This window comes from Podarcis vaucheri (genome assembly GCF_965113315.1).
Source record: "Podarcis vaucheri genome assembly, chromosome: 3".
NCBI lineage: Eukaryota > Metazoa > Chordata > Lepidosauria > Squamata > Lacertidae > Podarcis > Podarcis vaucheri.
In genome coordinates this window covers 62,627,362-62,646,377 of record NC_138761.1, presented here as the reverse complement: position 1 = coordinate 62,646,377, position 19,016 = coordinate 62,627,362, and the positions used below count along the sequence as shown (strand labels likewise).

The following is a 19,016-nucleotide window of genomic DNA, read 5'->3' as shown; positions in this document are numbered from 1 at the left end:
TTGACTAGATTCAGTTCCTTTTCCTCTTGCGGTTTTAAATGTTTTAAAACGAGTTATGCAGAGCCTAAACTGTCCTTAAGTTGCATCTCCTTTATATGAGTACTTTACTTGGGAATGATGGACTTGAGAAGTTCTATTTTCAAGTGCAACAGAAGAATCATATGCACATACATTGTTTTAACTGGTCTTAATAATATATTTACAGTGGTGCCTCGCAAGACGAAATTAATTCGTTCCGCAAGTTTTGTCATCTAGCGAATTTTTCGTCTTGCGAATCACGAAATCCCAGAGGAATGCATTGAAAATCAATTAATGCATTCCTATGGTCAAAAAAAGTCCAAACAAAGCCAAATTTGGTACAACAACAGTTTATTAACTGCTCTTTAAAGTCACACATACTGTAAAGAGCAGTTCAAAAATTGAAGGGAAAATAAATTAAACTTTATAAACATGACAGAAAAACATTTAAAAATCAACAAAGTGCACAGTACAGTACATACATTTTCTAAGACTCTGGGGGACCACTCGAAGAAGGCTCCTCTTCCACTCTTTGCTTCTTGGTCAAGAACCTGTCCATAGTCTGCTGCTTCATCCGCCTTTTCAGCAGCTCCCTGAAAGGCGCCATGACCCTCGTATCATAAAAGTTCCCAGCGTCATGTGCCACGTGCTTCTCAGGGTGGTGTAGATCTGCAAAAGTCTGCACCTCCTTCCACTTCAGGCAAATGTCCCTCAGTTTTTCGGAGGACAGCCGTTCCTCAGTTGCTTCCTCCTCTTCCAGTGAGGCCTGCTCCTGCGCAGCCGCTGCCTGCAGTTCGACCAGCTCCACGGTGGTCAGCTCGTCGTTGTGCTCCTCCACCAGCTCGCAGACGTCCTTCTCCGTGACCTCCAGGCCCATGGTCCTCCCCAAGGCAACAATGTCCTGCACCACTGTTGACTCTGGTGCATCAGAGTCACTTGGTGCCACACAGTCCGGCCACAGGCTGCGCCAAGCGCAATTCAAATTTCTCTGGCTGATCCCGTTCCAGGCCGTGGTGATCATCTTCAAACAGGTGACGATGTCGAAGTGGTCCTTCCAGAATTCCTGCAGGGTGATGGTGGTGCAGTCAGTCACCTCGAAGCATCGCCTGAAAAGCTCCTTGGTGTAGAGTTTTTTGAAATTGGCGATGAGCTGCTGATCCATCGGCTGGAGCAGTGGCATGGTGTTAGGTGGCAGGAACATGATGTTGATGAAGCTGAACTCCTCCAACAAGTCCACCTCAAGGCCTTTAGGATGGGCAGGAGCATTGTCCATCAGAAGCAAAGCCTTCAGCGGCAGGTCGTTGTCCAGCAGGTACTGCTTGACAGCAGGGCCAAAAGCAAGATTGACCCAGTCCACAAACAGCACACGTGTGACCCAAGCCTTGCTGTTGGATCGCCACATGACACTCAGCCGCTCCTTGTTGATCTTGTGTCTCTTGAAGGCCCATGGGTTCTCCAAGTGGTACACCAGCAGGGGCTTGATCTTCAGGTCGCCGCTTGCATTGGCACAGAAGAGCAGGGTCAGACGGTCCTTCATGGGCTTGTGGCCAGGCAACTTGGACTCCTCCTGAGTGATGAAAGTCCTTTTGGGCATTCTCTTCCAAAACAGCCCGGTCTCGTCGCAGTTGAAGACATGCTGTGGAACGTAGCCCTCCGTCTTCACAACCTCCAGGAACTCCGCTGCAAAGTCTTCAGCCTCAGGAACATCAGAACTGGCAGCCTCTCCATGCCTGACCATGCTGTGGATGCCAGATCTTGTCTTGAACCGTTCAAACCAACCTCTGCTAGCCTTGAAGTCTTCTGGCTCGGCTGAGGTTCCTGGCTGCTCCCGGATGAGGTCAGCGTGCAAGGCCTTGGCCTTCTCACAAATGACGGCCTCAGACACTGTGTCCCCTGCACGCTGCTTCTCTTCTATCCAGATGAGCAGCAACTTCTCGACCTCCTCCAGAACAGCTGGGCGGTTCTTCACGATCCTGGTGACTCCCTTGGCTGCATCAGTCGCCAGGATCTTCTCCCTCATCTTCAGGATGGTCCCGATGGTTGATGGATTCCTGCCGTACTCCCTGGCGATGTCTGTCACACGCATTCCGCCGTCGTGCTTCCGGATGATCTCCTTCTTCATTTCCAGCGTCACCTTCTCCTTCTTCCTCTCGCTGGCCACCGCAGCAGCAGTCTTCTTAGGTCCCATGGCAGCACAGCTCTTACCTTCGTAAACTCAGAAACAGAAAAAAAAAATCAGTGATGTGCTTCAAATCCAAAAAATACAAAAGCACCCAGCCACCCACCACACAGAAATTAAAACCCAGAACCAAGGCCTTGAATCCCAAGCACCCCAACCCAAAATCCAAAATCCAAACCCCCCCAAAAAAGTTTTAAAAGTTTAGCTTACCAAATGGATGAAAGAGAAGTTCTGGAAAAGCTTCAACAATCAATCACCGAAGTCCTCAGGAACCTCAAATGGCTGCAAAATAAGTTTTGGAAAAGCTTCAAAAATCACCAATGCCTTCAAAAACCTCAACTGCTCCCACAGACACCCACCCACCCACCACACAGAAATTGCAAACCCCTCCCCAACTGCTCCCCCAGCCCCTCCCCAACTGCTGCAAACCCCTCCCCAACTGTTCCCCCACCCAGACAAAAAAAAATTTCAAAAAATAACAACATGGCCAGCACTCAGAAATTCAAACTCAGAAAGATTTTCAAAAATAAACAACCATGCCTAGTGGTCACAGAAAATCATAAAAATTCCAAAAAAACCCCAAATGGTCCCAGATTCCTGCAGAAACCTCCCCAACTGTTCCCCCAGCCAGCCAGCACTTAGAAATTCAAACTCAGAAAAAAAATCGAAAATAAACAACCTTGCCCTGTGGTCACAGAAAATCATAAAAATTCCAAAAAAAACCCCAAATGGTCCCAGATTCCTGCAGAAGCCTCCCCAACTGTTCCCCCAGCCAGCCAGCACTCAGAAATTCAAACTCAGAAAAAAAAATGAAAATAAACAACCATGCCTAGTGGTCACAGAAAATCATAAAAATTCCAAAAAAACCCCCAAATGGTCCCAGATTCCTGCAGAAGCCTCCCCAACTGTTCCCCCAGCCAGCCAGCACTCAGAAATTCAAACTCAGAAAAATTTTCAAAAAAAACACCCTTGCCCAATGGTGACAGAAAATCATAAAAATTCCCAAAAAAGGCCCACAAGGCCACAGATTATCGCAACCCCCCCCACAACACCAAGTCCTTGAATCCCAAACACCCCAACCCAAAATCCAAAACCCCCCAAAAAAGTTTTAAAAGTTTAACTTACCAAATGGATGAAAGAGAAGTTCTGGAAAAGTTTTGGAAAAGCTTCAAAAGTGAGCAAAGGCTGAGAAAAGGCTACCAAACCACGTGCTAACAGTTGCTCCTCGAAGTCAAGTCGCAACTGCAGCAGTTCAAGCTAAGCACCCTTGGTTTTAACGGTTTTTTGACAAAGGAAACAAAGTCGCGAGACGTTTTTGTCTTGCGAAGCAAGCCCATGGGGGAATTCGTCCTGCGAGGCAAATCGAAAACGAAAAAACCTTTCATCTAGCGAGTTTTTTGTCTTGTGAGGCATTCGTCTTGCGAGGTACCACTGTATATGTTGTTGTAACTTGACCTGGGACCTTATGGTAAAGGGAAGGTAAGAAATCTAATTAATAACAATCAATCAAACAAGAACTGAACCAGAATGTTTCTCATTTTAAAATTGAAATGGTGTTTAGCCTTGATAAAGTTAGAAAACATCAATGTCAGGACTGCCAGATACAAAATATCACATCTATATGGAATGCATTCATTAATACTGAAGTTACCACAATCACAGTCATGGAAAATCTGTAATCACGGCTCCTTTAGTTTATACTGCAGTTCTCTCAATGTTTCTATTTTTACTTAAAAGCAGTGGTGTGTGTGTGTGAGAGAGAGGTTTTGATCAAAGCAGAAGAGGGGATGGGTCAGTTATTGTATCCCAACAATCTAAATTGTTTCTCTGCGACTGTTGCTGCCCTGCTAAATAAGCAATTGAGATGCAGGCCTGATTTAACTCAGATCAGTTTGTTCTGAGCCAAATTTCCTAATTTGGGTGGAAAGTAGTTTAGCTTGTTCCAAACCAATCTAAGAATCCAGGGACTGGAAGGAAGAGATTAGTCTCCAGCTACGCTACTCCATACTTCATTTTCACTTATTCCAAAACTATTCTCCTTTTTAAACCTTACCTCCTTCTTACTTTTTTTCTCCCCATGTTTCCTATACTTACAGTTATTCACAACTTCCTTTTTTTTAAGTTAGATTGGTCTAAAATACAGCCAACATAATTGTGTTTGCAGTGGGTCTTCTGGGATAAGAACCTGCACAGCCTCTGATTTGTTTACAGGTTGCAAGGGTGCGTCGGAGGTTGAAAGGAATGGAAAAAGAATCAATAGCCACTGGCAAGATCATGGCCTCTGTATTTATGTGCAAGGAAAGTAATATATAATAATCTTAACTGAACACTTAATGTTCATTGCATAATTTTTTAAAAAACCTGGAAACACGACCATGATTGATGGGAAGGATAGGAAGTTATAGATAGGGCAAAATTAAATTTGCCCATGTGTCATAATGTATGGTGCTTCATTAAAGTATCTCCTATAGTTATTTATAATTCTAATGGCTTAAGTGTGTGGTTGTAGTATAGTTCACCATGTTCATGTGGGTATACAATCATAAGAGCATTGCCACATTTTCTAACCTTTTAGTATTTTTTCATAGTTGGAAATTTGTCATTGTTCATGACATTCCATAGGTCCTCTAGGGAGCTGGGAGTGGAGAAATGGACCCATCCTTTTACGCTTTGTCGTATCCTTTGCCTCCACCATCTGTGTTTAGTATGGTGACTTATGGATATCACACACACACACACACACACACACACAAACACACACAACTGAAAAAGGATAGGCAGACAATAGAAGACACAATTTGCCTAGCATTTGCCGATACTAATTTATATATGTATGTACGGTGGTACCTTAGGTCTGTTCTTAACCTGAAACTATTCTTAACCTGAAGCACCACTTTAGCTAATGGGGCCTCTCGCTGCCACAGTGCCACCGCCGCGCAATTTCTGTTCTTATCCTGAAGCAAAGTTCTTAACCTGAGGTACTGAGTTAGCGGAGTCTGTAACCTGAAGCATCTGTAACCCGAGGTACCACTGTACATGGATGGCCACTCCATCCCTTTTCCCACTTGCCCCAGGTCTTTCCCCTCTAGGGTTGAATCCTTCTCTTCCTCCTGATTTTTGCCATTCTCAAATATCCCAGGCCAGGCTTGAAGGGGAGTTAGAGCCTAACATAGCAGTTTTTTGGCTGGCAAGGCCCACTCATGTCCCTTTTTCTGAAGCCAAAGTTCCCAGTTTCTTATTTTCTACCAACAACAGTGATAAAGTGTAACAAGAGGACAGAACACTGGGGACTGGCAATGTATTGCTGTATGAACTGCATGTGCTGTACTGCACCGTTGAATCCTTGGGTACAATGAGACACATTGATTGCTACACAAGTGTAATATCAGAAAGCAATCCAGTGTGCAGGTGCAATTGCCCGTACACACATTTTGAGACGCGGGTGCTGCTGCATCTGCACCGAGTCTATTAGAAATAATATACTGTGGTTGATTCTGCAACAGGCAAGACACGCTCAAGGGAATAAAGCAAACAAAACTGACAACCTCACAGCTCATTTTAATGGCTCCCCGAACAGTCACCTGGTTAAAAGATTACGTTTGCAATGCTTTAATGCAATGATGAGTTAAGAAAGTTCAAGAAACTCTGTACTGTTTCTTTATGATGATGATTATAAAAATTGCTTCATGTTTCCCTGAGATGCATTCAAGCTGGTGACCTAGAGGTGGAAGCTTTGGTGTCTTATTACCATTCCCATGAGCCATGCATGAATTTGTGAACCTCTCCGGAGCAATTCCATGGTCTGCAGCAGCACACCTATCAGGGGAGGAAAGCTGATTAGCTGCAGCCTGCTTTGCACTGGAATTTAGATATCAAGCTTCTTGTGAGCTTGAAGAGGCCCTGTTTTGCTTTGCATTCCTGGATTTATTACTAAGCAAAACCATCCCTCCAGCAAGCTTACTCTTACCAGGGAGATATTTTACCATCTTCCTTCTCGCCATTGAAATAGTTTTCTGCAGCAAAGGTGCCTGAATTTAGCTCCAGCTAATTAAAGCAATGAGAATCTTTCCCCACCCCACGTCATTTCGTTATATTGAAATTGCCTTGCATTCTATCCCACACCTTCATCGTAATACCAGGTTATTGTTGTTGTTTTTACAGACACACAACTTTAGTGTTGTTTTTTAAAGCATATAATTATTTTCAACATTTCAGACATGGCTTACTACAGGCATGTCAAACAGGTCAATCTTGCTTGACCCATCAATCACAGGCGTGACTGATTGCGGTATCAAGATAGTGATCGCCTTTGTGTTCCATTTTTGTATTAAAAATAAAGAGAGCTCAACAACTTTGGTCAAGTAGTCTCCCCTTAAAAAAGCTTAACAACTACTGGCAATGACAATGGGTAGATCACAGCTGGTCTTTTCATACTGTGAGTAGATCGCAGTCTCTTGGGAGTTGGACGTGCCTGGCTTACTATAAAGACTAGCCTTTGCCAACTAGGTGCCCACCAGATGGTTTGGGGCCTAAAACTCCCAGCATCCCCAATCATTGGCCATTCTGGCTGAGGGTGAGTTGTAGTCCAAAACATATGAAAGGCACCAGACTGGGGAAGGCTGGTCATGCCCTGAACTTACTACAAATAGATGAGAAAGTAGAACCTTGAATTTGAGCCTCTGGTATATTATACTTCTGCAAGGTTTTTCTTTTTTTCTTTTTAAACAGGGGTAGTAACTCAGAAGGCTTTACTACATGAAGGCAATGAACAACTAGAAAAGTGAAGATAGTTTCTGGGCGAGATAAATGTTTTGGTGTTTTTTTTAAAGTACAGATTTTTGATGTTTATCTTCCATATCAAAGTTCATGAGCTGCTTTTGGGTCACTTGTTATTCAACACTGCTACCAAAAAATTGATGTGAAACTGATTCTTCAGACATTCATCTGTTTGTCATGTTCCTAAAGCTCATAACTTGGGACAAGGTTACCTGAAAAACTGGCTGTCCCTCTATAGACCCGTCAGATCAGTGAGATCATCTAGAGAAATTCTACTTATGGCATTTCACCCTGAAGAATATCATAGGGCAGTAATCCAGTAACTGCATTTTCTGCTCTTGTCTCTGTCCTGCAGAGTGCCCTTCCTTCTGTTATACAGCAGGCATCTGAAGCTCTTGTCTGTTCAGAATTAAATTCCATTGTCCTTATTTCCAGGCAAGGGACCATAGGATTGCTGCTTAAACTATCTCCATTACTAGCTTCCCTACACACCTACCACATCCAACCTTATTGTGCTCTTAAGGTGGTCAGAGAGTATTCTGTTCCTGCTCTTCATCTGATGATCAGTATTCTCAAAACACCCATACCTTTGCTTTCCTGTTTTCTAATATGTGAACAGTCATCATCTTATAAGCCACATGGACGTTAAAGAAATCCTCCCCAGGGAGCAAGGCATGTGCAAATATTATTCACCTGGAAATTCCAGGTAATTAGGTCATGGCAAGGGCTCAGACACAGCTTAGGTCTTATTCTGTAGAGTACTTAGTTTAATGCAGGGAAAGAGAACCCTTTCCAGCTCAGGGGCCACTTTCCCTCATGGACAGCCCTTCTGGAGGCCATATGCCAATGGTAGGTTGGGCCAGGAGCAAAGTGGTTGAAGCAATGGATGTAAACGCTTCCCTCTGCACAGTTGGCTGGGTTCCAGCCAGCTATTTTGACACCCCCTCCATCTACCATGCATTCTCCATCCACCAGCCAGAAAAATGAGAGGCAGCCAAGCACTGATTCCAGCCAGGCAAAAGCACATGAGGACGATGCAAAGCAAAGCTGGTAAGAGGGTTGGGCCTAGGGAGAGTCCAGGGCAGCAGAGAGATTCCTCTGCTCTGCTCCTGGCATCATGTCTAATCCAGTCCTGAGAGGGAAAGGAAAGGATAGAGGCAACTGGAGCAAGGCGGGTGGAGGGAGGATGCTCACAGCATTTTGAAGCCGAAAAATCTCTCAACTAAATTATGCTTCATTATTCAAATGGCGCTCCTTTTGCACAGAGAGATCTTGTCTGGTGCTTATATGCAAGCCTGCCTTGCACATTGTGGCTCTGGGTACGAGCTACATTCCATTTACAATAATTAACCTGCTCTTCCTTTATGCAGTAGAAGCTTCTGTGGTACACATTCTCTCCCTGAATTAGATATCCAGCTTTGGTGTATTTTTATACCTAATTAGACCTAACCTGTCACATAGCAAATAGCTCTATCTATTGTGTGATTTATAACGTCTTTTTCTATGCAACTGTATATTATCTCAACAATTCAAATCCTTGAATGTATTTTAAGTAGAGAGATGTAAACAGCTTGTTTAACTTGACCTTCAGATGCCCTTTCCTGCTCAATCCTGAGCTGATTTCATTGGTATACAATATGCACTGTATTTTCAGCCTGTTACTATAGAAAAGAGCTGTGAAATGGCATTTCCCCTTCCCGTTTCTGATGCCTGTCATGCTTCGTCAATGCTGACAAGCAATTATTAGCCTTTGTTTCTTTTATACTGTATATTGGCAAAACAATCATTGCAAGGAATTGTAGAGGTAGAAGCCATTATCTTTGTACTGTAGTGGTAACATAGCTTTTAGGCTTACTGAAAATATCCATTAGGTTCTGTCCTCTTATCTCGAAATGCTTTTCTGCTCCGCTTTTGAGTTGCTCTGGGAGTTAAATCGCCAACTTCGCCGACACTAAGAAAGGATACGATAACTTTATTCTCTCTCAAGTTGATTTTTATTTTGGACTAGCCTTTGTGTGGTACTGAATACACCTTCTGTTCAGTTCAACCCTAGTTAGATTCCTTTTTCCCCTTACCCCTTTTTAAATTAATTGATTTGTTTACACAGGTAAGTTGTTTACAGTTGATCCAATATACATAAAACTGACAGGCAGATATACAGGTATGCAAATATCATTAAACATCTATTAAATACTCAAACGAAGCATATACATTTCATGAAGTTCCCAACAATGAATGTTGATGGGCATTAACTTGTGCCTTATTGCACCTACAAATTATAAAAATGCTCCATTTTTTCACATAAGGTTATCCAGCTGCCTCCCCTCTCTGACTTGGGGATCATCCATAATTCCTCTTGTTCCACTGCTTTCCCCTGGGGAAAACTGATATTTAGCACTCAGTTGCAGCAAATGGCAATTCGTGCTTTGCTCTCAGAAGTGTGGATGAACACTTTCTGTATTTGTTTTGACTGTAGGTATGGTATCCCAAACTTTAATATCCACTCCTCCAGATTCTGAGAAAATTTGTCAGATTCTGTGAAAAATTGGGTTTTCTTATTTGCAATGAAATGCCATGCCTTTAAAAATAAATAAATTATTTTTTTAAAAAAGAGGTCATGCATGACAACCACATAATATATCACAGAATTCCTGTGTTTTGGATGATAAACCTACAGAAGACATGTGGAGGTGGAAAATAGATCTGACCCACGTATGGGTCTATTGCATGGACAGGCGGAGTCCCCAGATCCCAAGCGGTCCCCCCCCGTCATGTGGAATAACGACTCAAGACAACGTGCTATGGGATTAAATTGGCCACAACTTTATTAACTTTCAAATGTGGGTAGACCTTGGCTCAGGCATTGGGCGTTCTCCCTCCCCAGTCCCCAGCCGGGGACCTAGGGAGCATCAGGGTTATCCAGTGTGTGTGGGGGGGGATGGGCCGGCTCTGGAGAACATATGTTCAAGCAGAGATAGCCGCCCCCGTTACGCCGCCGCAGGGGAGAGCAATGACGACCTTTCGGCGTACGGTCAAAGCCTCCCTTCAGAAACCCCTTTAACAGGGAACCCTGGTATCGCCGCCGCAAAGAGGAAGATGGACTAAAGGATTCCGCCCAAGGCCTGATACCGCCAAAGTTGTGACGTTTTGCTATGGGAAAGGCGAAACCTGCCAATGCAGGGAAATTCCTTTCCGGCCCTTTAACAGCGACCTTAACGTAGCAGCGCCCGCATACCTGTGAAGAAACGTTAACCTGCAAAACCTGTGAAGAAAAGTTAACCTGCAAAATAAGACATTAACTGAGGGTGGGTAGGGTGGGAGAAGCTCTGGAGCCAAGTGAGGATTCCCAGGTAAGATCCTCCCTCTATTGTGTGGGCAGGTAATCCCTCTCCTACCTGGCCTGGTCTCCTTGGCAACACTTCCCCAGGTGGGATTGGACAACTGACTGAGGTAGGTGGAGACCTCCAGGTATCCCACCTGAGGGAAGGCAAAGCCAAGCCTATGCTGATGGAGCTGCTCCAGATCTAGGGGCTGCACGCGTCCACGCAAAGGGCGCCCCCCGTTTTAAGCGGTGAGCGGTCATTAAAAGAAGCAGCTGGGCATCTAGTTTCAAAACACAGGGCTTTGTTGTTAAGGCTTTTAAAATATCCTGTTTAGTCTGCTTTAAAGCTCTTGCCCCCCCTACCCCTCTAGCAATGAACAGACCACACATTATTAAGTAAGTTTAAAAGCTGTACTTACTAAAGCTAAAGGTCTGGTTCATGTGTTATTCCATGCAGCAGCAAGGAGAACACAAGTAGAATACTCTTGGGTGCAAAAATACAGATTATAGTTTCAAGCATGCAGTCTGATCTTTGGAGCAAGTTCAGACTCATCCAGTTAAAAAACAACTCCTTTCTCTCCTGGTCTTTTTGGTGTGGTTATTTAGAGGAATGGTGCCTGTATTGAGAAAGGACAGGGAAGCTTGGGTAGTCATCTGAAGAGCACAGCTGTTTTAGCATCCTGTTTGATTTTATGTTTGATTTTGTTTTGAAGAATTTTGTTGTTGTGACCCTAGGGGGCACTAGGAATGAATTTATGGAACTAAAGTGGCAGTGGCCCCATAAAAGTCTGGGAACCACTGATCTCCATGTATCTGATGGTTTGCAAAGTGTGGGAGAACTGTTATGACTGTTTTGAAATGTGCTGCATCTTTCCAGGGCAGAGGCACCATTGTGTTCAAGGCTGCTCACTTTTTTCCTGCAGTTTTGCTCCCAAAATGACAATGTAGAAAGATGGGAAGATAAAAATGCTGACCTTAGTACTTCTAGAAAGTGCTCTCTCTCTCTCTCTCTCTCTCTCTCTCTCTCTCTCTCTCACACACACACACACACACACACACCCTCAGAGAGTAAAAACAAACAAAAACAAACAAACCCTTGGGAAAAATTATAAGTCTTTGTTTTATTCCACTTTGCAAGCCACTGCCCTAAATGAAGCCAATAAATGACTTTAGAAGCACAGTTTCCCAGCTGTGATCCCTGCTTGCCAAATTTCAGCCTAAAGCCATTTTTACAGCTTAATTGTAGCCCACTTGTAAATAGGGGGTTGCTTTTGGAAAGGTTGACAGACCCATTGGTCTTGTGTAGCTACACAGGTGCTGCTATAATAAACACCTTGAAAGCTCTAATAAGTTAAAGTTTTAGACTCCCTCTTGTGCTAATAGCAATGGCCTATTCCTTGAGTAGATAAGAGTGGCCCTCAAACACATGCTCCAGGTTCTGTTGGACAGGATTTTGCACAAAATTTACTTTCAGCTCCATTCTTATAATTATACTCCTTTTACAGTGTTTGGTAAGACTGAGAAAATGACAGCCATTGTTTTTCTCCTAGTGTGTATGGGCCCTGTAAAAATAGAAAAATAAGCTAGAATCATGCCTTTTGGTTGATTCTCAGAAAGGAGAAGCAAGGGGTGATGCTGCAGCCAGTATACCTCATCTCCTTGCTTTGCACCATTCTTGATAGTTTTTGCATGACTGTGCCGTTGGCCACTGATAATGATTCTGACTTGCCTGGTTGAAGTATACAGAGGTGTGTGTGTGTGTGTGTGTGTGTGTAGAAACCAGTATGTTTTTCCTTCTTCCCCTGCCCACCATGGAGGCATGTGGGCTCCAGAAGGTAGTTCAGAAGGGAATTTGACCCTCAGACTGAAAAGAGTTATAGGGAATGGCTGATAGTTTGGAATTTTAGCTCTTAAGAAAGGGTTTCAATATTATGCTGCCTTAGGTTGAGATCATGCACAAAGTATCTAGATCCTACTATGCACATCCTGCCCCGTATTGAGTGGGACAGAAATGAGACAAAGGTGACTGAAAAATTCCTCTCATTGCTATTTCTTCCCAAAGTGTACTTTGCCACACTATCACGATCAGGGGCTAACTTCAGCACTGGAGGAGGTGATTTTTTTTGGGGAAGAATGGTGTGAGGTAGGAAAGGGCTCAGCTTCCCACTTTGTACATCATAGTCTCTCTTCTCCAACTCCAATGCAGCTATTTCTAGAGGGGAAAAAACCCAGAACAAGCCTGGGAGAGATGATCATATGGATGATTCGTCACCTAGCATAGGTCGGACTGCACAGGAAATGGAAATACATGAGATAAACCCTGTGTGAACATTGAAGCTCCTCAGTAAACCAAAATTGCAGTTCTCCAACACTACTCCAGCTACTTCCCTGCCATCTTGCCAGGTAGGACACCTGCATCATCTCTGTCTTGTCTCTTTGATCCATCACTGGGTTTAGTCCTTCAAACTTGGTTCCTGAATGCATGTTTCTCATGGGGCTAGAGATGGAATCTCTGTGGGTGACAACAATCCTGCTCCCTGCCTGCCAGCCTATGCTGGTGCTGAACCAGAGCTGTGTCTAATTCATTCATTCATTCATTCATTCCATCTAGATGCCATTAAAACATACCAGGTCAGCCTCCTCACCCATGATTTATTTGTGAGTGCATGCTCATGATTAAGGAGGGCACATCTTTTGTTCTATACTGAATAGGGATGGGCATATTTAAAAGCATATAAGGCAAGTTGGATCAAGGCACCATAACTGATAAACCATTGGTTCTAAGCCCATGCAGGGCAGGTTTTGTGATCTTCTCCAAAGCCAACCTTCCCACTGAATCTGTCTTCTCCCACTTTGGCTGCCCAATAAGGGTACAACCAGCAACCTGGATCATTGTGACCAATTTTTCTTTTGGGAAGGGACTGCTGAGGGGAGAGCTGACCATCAATTGTGGACCCCCTGATACAGGTATTTTTTTTTTGTAAAAAATATATATGTTTGGTTGGAGAACCACACAACAAATTTCAGCTGCTAATTTCAAAGGACGCCTGTGTTTCTGGTCATATTGTTTCAGAAAGTACTAATTTGCTATATTTGCCTTCAAATAGGAATTGAATCAAATTCCTCCCTCATACCTACATGAGAGCAATTATTAATGAAAAGGACAGAATTTTCCTGCATCTTTGAAAAGTATCATGTTTAGCTCAGTCATGAGAAAAAAAGTTATCTCAAGTGATTATTCAGATGTCAGCTCACCTTAGCTTGCCACACATCCTGTATCTTTGGAAACTTTCTATTTTTAGTCCTGAGCTTTCTCTGCATTCAAAACTGCTGACAACACTGAAATCCTTCCTGCACAATTCATTTGGCAAATAATTAGGACCAACCATTGCTGATTTGCTTTATGTGCAAATTAATGAGCCATATGTGGGCCATGTTAAATTTAAGATGTTGCATATTATCTGGGCAAGTGATATTATATAACACACTGTCATGTAGCATCTTGCAAGATGTTTAAGGTTTCTGTATTATCAGAAGCTGAAATATTCAGTGGAATGTTTTACTGTGGTCTGAAGACTAGTCTTGTCAGTCAAAACTGAGTAGGTGTAGGTCCATTGACAGTGGTTGGCATGGTAAGCCAAATTTCTCTGTGCAGCAGGCCTGATCCACAACTATTGGAAACTGACCCACAACTATTGGAAATGAGAGTGAACAGTTGTAAGCAAATGGTTTCATGTGTATTAAGCTTATCTAGTGTGCCTATACATGTCTGATCCTCCCCTTTAACATTTTTCTAAATGTTAACCCAAACTTTCAGGGGAAAACTCGGATAAAAATTCAAATTAGAAAACAATAGCAACCCAGAATGTAAACGCATACCAATATCAGCATGCTAAAGTGATATCCAGCTCTTCAATTTTTGTGTTTTAAGTTCTGGTTCTAATGTTCTATTCAGCTGCCATAGCAAAATATGTTTTCAGTCACCTGAGGGAGTGTCTGTTCCATAATTTCTAACAGTTTATAATGAGATTTTCATATAGTAGTGGAAACCTTTAAAGATAACCAGGGGAACTTTGCCTGCCTGGTGTGGCGTAGAGGTCCCTGTCAAAACCATTTCCAGTCACCAGCTTGGTTATGTTAATTGTTGGCAAAATTTGATAAGAAATGTGGCCAGTTTACTTCCCTGTCTCTAAACTCAGCCATGGAAAATTTGGGCATGTGGAATTTGGTGGCTGGTTTCATCAAACGTAAGCAGTCTGGCTATGGGATATCAGGGGCTCCTCAAATAATTTCAGATGCAATGCTTTTCAGTGAAGTCAGTTGTCTGTTCATAGGAACAATTTCACACAACCTTTCACCACATGTAGAGCAGAGAGTGAGACTACATCTAATGTCTCCCACTCCTATGCATGTGTACAGGTAGTTGAAATTTTAGAATAAAAGCTGCACACATACAGCTGGGTGCACCGGACATTTTGCTACACATATATAGTTATCTGCTGTCAGGGCTGGAGTCAGACGCAGGTCAGCAAGAAAGGAAGCAAAGCTCCGATGCCAGTGAAGTAAACTCTTTATTCAAGGAAACAAAATACAACTCAGCCAACCCATGACATGTGCATGCTGGTTCTTTCCCAACCTTCAGTCGAATGCTACTGGTCACTGTAGAGCCTAGGGATGGAGGAGGAATTCAATTCAGTTTGCATTTAAATGCAAACTTTCATGCGTTGCAGATTCCGAAACAATATGCAAACCAATCCAGGGGTAAAATATGGGGAGAAGCAAGTAAGCCCTGTGCCACATAATCACATGACACGGTGCATGGAATCCATTTGAATGGCAATGCCCATCAACTTTGGGAGCTCCAGCCCCCTCAAAATTTTACTGGGGGTCTGAATTGGCTCCTATGAACCAATCACAGTCATCCTTCAGAAATCACATTTCTCTGAATTTTGCAGTGCATTTCTCCAGCACACAAAAATGCATGTATGGATGTAAAGTGTGCATAGAAATGCATATATTAGTTAAAATAACATAAAACACATATTTTTGCAAAGCAGTTTTCCCTGATGTGTATCTTAGGATAAATTTGCACTAAAGTGCTAATGAATTTTCATGAGGGCTTAAAAGCTGCAACCCACAAACTAAAGTGGGAGTGTGGAGCATTGAATTTAAAATTAGCAAAAAGAGAAATGGAGAGAAACCAAAACTGAGTATAAGTGGGGTTCAAGTGAAGAAAAATCAAACCTTGTCAAAGCACGGTCAAAACTGAGAGACTGTTTGGATTGTTTGAGATCCAATTCAATGTTGTCTGTGTGCTTCCAGCCTTGAATCCTATGTTTTAACAAACAAACAAACATCAGTCTATTCAGTTCCAAAATTCAAGGGTGAATGCTGATCCTTGTGTAGCAAAAATGACAGCATCCATGCAAAAAGAAAAAGGAGAAAGGAGGTGTGAAAGTTTGCAAGGGGAAAAAAGTCTAGAAAAAACCTTAAGCGGGTGGACACCCAAATCAGCCCCCTGAGGACTTAGAGAGAATGTTGAGAAAGAACAAATTCATTCTTGGTCAAATTGGGAGAGCTGGAAGTCTGTGTCAGCCATGTTTACACCCCACTATTTCCATAATTATTGGAATTATTACTAGCTGTACATAGCATTGACAGATTCACTATACTCTTTCCCACATAGCAAAAATAGATCAGTCAGGATCTTGGCACAATATTTGTGGTACAGCCGCATGCATAATAAACAGGAACACCGGTTTTTTTAAGAGGGAAAGAAGGAAGAGATAATTTCAAATAGCATGGAAGTCCACGTTGGGGTTAGAGAGCAAGTTTGTTAAACTGGTTTGGGTTCTCATTAGTGGTAAATACGTGTGGGTCAGGAGAGGAAACGGAAAACCACCTCCCTCCCTCAAACTTACTTTCATGGTTGTAAGATGGGCTTAGCATAATTCATCGCTCAAAGAAGCTCCTTTACAAAACTACCTGCAGATGGAAAAATTTGTCTTGTCTTGTTTATTCACTCTGGGTTCCTGAGCTTGTTTTGTTGCATTTGGAAGTGAATTGTTTGCCTTTTTGGTGCAGGTAACACTGGTCAACATTTCGACCCATTTGAAGAGGGGGCCCATTCATCTGAAGTGTTGTGGAACTAACAATATGACTCAGGCTGAGGAATGTGTGTGGTATATGTTGGGTTGTGCTTTTTCTTCTGCTCATGAGCGTTAAAAGAGAAGAGCAAGGAGGAAGAGTGGGGAGGGGGTGAAATAAATAAATATTCCCCTCTAGATAAATATTAATGCTGGACTCGAGGGGGAAACAAACTTTTTTATATTAAAAAATGTCAATATTCAACATATAATGAACATAACACTCTATTGACAATTCACTAATGAAACTACTAGGCTAATCTAGGCTTCTGGCATTGGCAGAAAAATGTCCATATTAAGGTTCCCCACCCCCATAGTCAGTCTACCAGTAATAAGCATTGTTGTTAGAACAGTTTGGAGGACATAATGATAGATTATTTGTGATACTGGTCCCATTTGTGAAATGGCCCAAATGTAACTTGCCGAAGATACAACTTCTGGGATCTGATAAATTAGTAATCTGTCAATTCAAGGGTGTTTGGGTTTTTTCCTTATTCCAAAGAAGGAAGTATCTGTTTTGGGTTCATTGGTTTTTGTTCAGTAGCATGTTCATAGTTACAAGTTGTCAATTTCTTCCAACACCCCTGAGATTCTAGCTCTCTTCCCTCCTCCACATTAGCCCAAATTCTCCCTAGTTGTTTTTCTCTTTTATCATAGAAAGCTCCGAGCTGCCCTTGTAACTGCTCTGGTGGCACTGATGGCCTGACAAGCCAAAAGCCAGTGTACTAAGCACTAATGGGGGCTTGTGAGAGGTGCAGAATTCTAACTCTGAGGATTTTGAGAAAATATTAAATCCCTGCAACAAAATGTTGCAATGTGAGGTGCTTCTGCAGTGTTCAAGCCACTCTTTACCATCCACCTACATCTGGTTTTCCTTAGCCCACTCATCCAACATTTAGTAGCCAGTGGCATTGAGCATGCTCAGTCCTCATTAGGCAGAGGTTTTGTGTATGTGTGTGCGTGGCTTTTAGGAAGTTTCCTCTATTTGGGAGGGTGGCATGGTGGTGTCCGCCTTTTTGGAGGGTAGAGGGAAGGTGTCCCAGGTACATGAAATTATTTAATTTTACCTTTGAAACAGCTCTCTCTGGGAACAGCCCTGGGAACATTTTAAAATAGCTTCTCAGTGGGAACTAGGAAATGATGTACAGAGACAAGGAAATGCAGTTTGTTTCGTTGTTCTCCTTTTCCAGCCACTCCATTCTGTTTACCCCTTGAGAAGGTAAGGGCTATGCACCCAGTCTACTAAGCATTCTAATTCTCCCCTCCCACGTTGTCAAGTGTTCTGTATTAACCAATCTGGAATAAATACTGCTTTGCTTCAATTCTTACCATGGCTCCTCAGATGAGGATTCCCAATACTATGCTGGTCTACTCAAAAGTAAGGTCCACTGAGTTTGATTTGTTTACTCTCAGAAAATATAAAGAGATTTAAAAATAAAAAATAGTATAACACACACCAATACTGTTCTGGAAAGCAAGTTTAAGCAATTCCTTTCAGACTTTAGTGTGCTACCAGCTTGTTCTTAAACAACTGCAGCAATCACTCCCCTCGCCCTGCCACACAACCAGGAGAAAGTTATTAAAACACACCATCAATTTATTTATCTAAAATGAAATCCTGCCTCTTCCAATTTTTCTGAAACCACATGAAGAGGGGAGCACTTTGAAAAGCAATGGAAAAATAAAGAGAAAACTAACGTGAAAGAAGGGGTAGCTCAGTCAGTAGAGCATGGGTTTGAGCCCCACATTGAGTACAAGATCCCTGAATTGCAGGCCATTGTACTAGATGGCCCTTGGTGTCCCTTCCAATTGTACAATTCTATGATTCTATGAATTTTGATGGTATGGAAGAATGAGGCAGCTTTAGGAGCTGTTGGGATGCATAAAATGAAGTTGAGGGCTTCATATGGCCCCCAGGCTTCTCAAATGTGACATAACCTATCCCTTAAAGGTGTTATGTGCATGCATATGAAGAACTGGATTGTGTCTTTTCCAAAAAAGATAATTCTTCATTACTACCGCTCTTTAGTATTGCCCGTTCCCCTCCCTCTAAAATCCTATATTAAGTATGATTTACATAACATCCACATTACTTAATAGATACTGTGAAAGATACTGAGTTTGGCATTCCTGGAGTGGGGAGTCTAAGAGGGCAAAGGATGTCGGGCCAGTCAAAGCCATAAAAAGGAGAAAGATGAACATACATATACAGAGCTGCATAACTGATAAAGCCAGGAAGAGTGAATGTTGACATTTCTGTGTTTCTGTCTGTTTCGATTGCATTTTAAAACTTGATATCTGTGGGGATTTTGCTGTTTTGTCTACATGTGATATGCACAGTGGGGAAACAGCGATCCACTGGATCAATCAATTCCTTGAAGGTTATACGCTTTGCTGGTGGTTTCAGGGTGGATAATTAAAAAAATATGCCTTACTGCAGGCTGGTGAAAGATATGTTTGCTGACAGGGGCTTGTGGGAAGAGGTGGGACTTCAAAGTGGCTGCTTGTTCAGAGCATGGAAAATGTATCAGTGAAGACAAATATTGTCAGAGTACAGAGCTTGTGGTTTAAGCTC

At 42.6% G+C, this 19,016-nt stretch overlaps 1 protein-coding gene and 1 long non-coding RNA gene across 3 annotated transcripts in view; one reads left to right on the top strand and one right to left on the bottom strand.

The window, feature by feature from the left end:
* LOC309528517 overlaps nt 1-19,016 on the top strand; it is a 45,942-nt gene that overhangs the window by 15,214 nt on the left and 11,712 nt on the right. The gene's annotated exons all lie outside the window — the stretch shown is intronic.
* On the bottom strand, nt 326-1,444 carry LOC309528927 (tigger transposable element-derived protein 1-like). Its single transcript, XM_082216578.1, has 2 exons — nt 966-1,444; nt 326-914 (listed from the first exon to the last, which is right to left on the bottom strand). The coding sequence occupies exons 1-2, from the start codon at nt 1,418-1,420 to the stop codon at nt 506-508; spliced, it is 864 nt and encodes a 287-aa protein (XP_082072704.1). The 5' UTR covers nt 1,421-1,444; the 3' UTR covers nt 326-505.